This window comes from Octodon degus, unplaced genomic scaffold, assembly GCF_000260255.1.
Source record: "Octodon degus isolate 3935 unplaced genomic scaffold, OctDeg1.0 scaffold00288, whole genome shotgun sequence".
Classification (NCBI taxonomy): Eukaryota; Metazoa; Chordata; class Mammalia; order Rodentia; family Octodontidae; genus Octodon; species Octodon degus.
In genome coordinates, this window is record NW_004524864.1 from 368,783 (window position 1) to 371,216 (window position 2,434).

The following is a 2,434-nucleotide window of genomic DNA, read 5'->3' on the forward strand; positions in this document are numbered from 1 at the left end:
TTTTTCCCTTCTCGGAACTGGGGATTGAACTCAGACCCTTGCGCTTGCCAGGCAAGCGCTTATTCTACTGAGCCATCTCCCCAGCCCCATCATAGTATATTTTAAAGTTAGTACCTTATGTCCTAGTTTCCTAGGAAATCCAGCTCAAGCTCTTGTTTCTACTTATTTGGTACAGGGTCTCACTGTGCAGCTCAGAATCCTAGTGGTCCTCCTGTCTCAGCCTCCCAAGTGCTGGGATTACAGGGGTGCACTACTGTACCCGCTTTTCATGGCCAGCCTGGCATGGGGCTGGTACATGCAGCATGTGGTACTGGGGATTGAACCCGGGTCCTTGATCTTTCCAGGCAGATGGACCATCTATTTTCCCATCCCTCAACCTTTTAACAAATGAGGCTTAAAGGGATGTGGCGGCACATGTCTGTGGTTCCAACAGCTTGGAGGCTGAGATAGGAGGATTGCCTCAATTTCAAGGCCAGACTGGGCTTCCACAGTGGAGGTAGCCTGTACCTGAATTGCTTAGAAAGACCCTTTATCTAAAAGAGGGGGGTTGCCTGAGGTTACTCATTCCACTTCTTTTTTTTTTTTTTAATTTTATTTATTTCTCTGTGTGTGTGTGTGTGTGTGTGTGTGTGTGTGTGTGTGTGTGGCCAGCTCAGCCCACCAGCGTGCAGGGCTGGCTGGCATGTGATGCTGGGGGATTGAACCGAGGTCCCTGTGCTTTGCTAAGCTTGTTCTAAGTAGGTGCTTTAGACCACTGAGCCATCTCACCAGCCCCTGCAGAATTAATTTTGTACCAGGGATGAAACTCAGGACCTTGTACAGCAGGCATTTATGTAGAAAAAAATGTTACGGAGACTCCAGAACTCACCTGAGATTTTTTTGAGCATTCTGTCGAATTGTTACATACGATCAGCAAAATACCACTTGTTCCCTGTTAGGTGTTCTATTACTCAACGGGAATCTTCAAGGACGCGGGCGTCAAGGAGCCCATCTACGCCACCATCGGTGCGGGCGTGGTCAACACCATCTTCACTGTGGTGTCCGTAAGTCGCAGGGCAGGATGGTCTGGGGGCGGAAGGGTTCTCTAGGACCTCACAGGTATGAGGCTAAACTCGCAGCCTCCTAGCCACCGTGTTAAAAATTGTGTTCATTTTCCCTTGAGGAAAACCAGCATTGTGTGATGGGTGTAATTACCCTCCCAGGAAATGTGGCGTGGGCTACAGCCAGGTTCCATGTGGGGACTGGAGAGGGGTCTGTGGCAAGGACAGAGGCACAAGCAGTGTCTGTCGTTCTAGGTGTTTCTGGTGGAAAGGGTGGGAAGGAGGAGCCTGCACATGATCGGCCTCGGCGGCATGGCTGTGTGCTCCATCACCATGACTGTCTCACTGCTACTGAAGGTGAGTGCCCCGTGAGAGCAGGCGGCTAGAAGGGCGGTGCTGAGAGGTCCTGGGCGCCAGTGCAGCACAGGTAGCTCACATTGAAGATCGCTGGCAAAGCCAAATTTGACCCCGGCCTTGTGACGCATGCCTCCGTCTCAGCAGTTAGGAGGTTGAGGCAGGAGGATCACCATGAGTTCAAGGCCACCCTGAGCTACATAGAGAGACCTTGTCTCTCAAAAAAAAGTGGTCTTGAGGTAGTGGGCTTTTTTTTTTTGTTTGTTTGGTTTTTTGTTTTTTAAATTTTTTTTATTTATTTTTGCGTGTGTGTGTGTGTGTGTGTGGCCAGCTCAGCCCACCAGGGGGCGGGGCTGGCTGGCATGTGGTGCTGGGGATTGAACCGCGGTCCATGTGTTTTTGCTAAACTTGTTCTAAGTTAGGTGCTTTAGACCACTGAGCCATCTCACCAGCCCTGTTTTTTTGTTTTTTTTTTCCAGAACCAGGGATTGAACTCTGCCCTTGCACTTACCAAGCAAGCGCTTATTATACTGAGCCATCTCCCGGCCCCAGTAGTCCCATTTTATAGGGGATGATGTAGTCTCAGTGGAAAGTGGCAGATGTGAAACATCACAGCTAGGGCTGCCAAAGCCCAGGTTCTTGCCTGGGTCCCTCAGGTGCCTGTACCACCAGCACACTCATGGTATCTTTAACTGTCTCTTCCCTCCCTCCCTCCCTCTGCAGGACAATTACAATTTCATGAGCTACATCTGCATTGTGGCCATCTTGGTCTACGTGGCCTTCTTTGAGATCGGGCCGGGCCCCATCCCCTGGTTCATCGTGGCGGAGCTCTTCAGCCAGGGACCCCGCCCGGCAGCTATGGCTGTCGCCGGCTGCTCTAACTGGACCTCCAACTTTTTGGTTGGACTGCTCTTCCCCACGGCTGCAGCCGCTTTAGGAGCCTACGTTTTTATCATCTTCGCCGTCTTCCTTATTATCTTCTGGCTGTTCACCTTCTTCAAAGTCCCAGAGACCCGAGGCAGGACTTTTGAGGACATCTC

General features: G+C 51.0%; 1 protein-coding gene across 1 annotated transcript in view; it reads left to right on the top strand.

Moving 5' to 3' along the window:
- Window positions 1-2,434, top strand: part of LOC101567871 (solute carrier family 2, facilitated glucose transporter member 3) — a 121,598-nt gene that overhangs the window by 115,917 nt on the left and 3,247 nt on the right. The window contains exons 9-11 of the mRNA XM_023707414.1: window positions 939-1,043; window positions 1,296-1,397; window positions 2,118-2,429. Of these exons, the coding sequence (XP_023563182.1) occupies window positions 939-1,043; window positions 1,296-1,397; window positions 2,118-2,429 (519 nt within the window). The remainder of the gene's footprint in view (window positions 1-938; window positions 1,044-1,295; window positions 1,398-2,117; window positions 2,430-2,434) is intronic.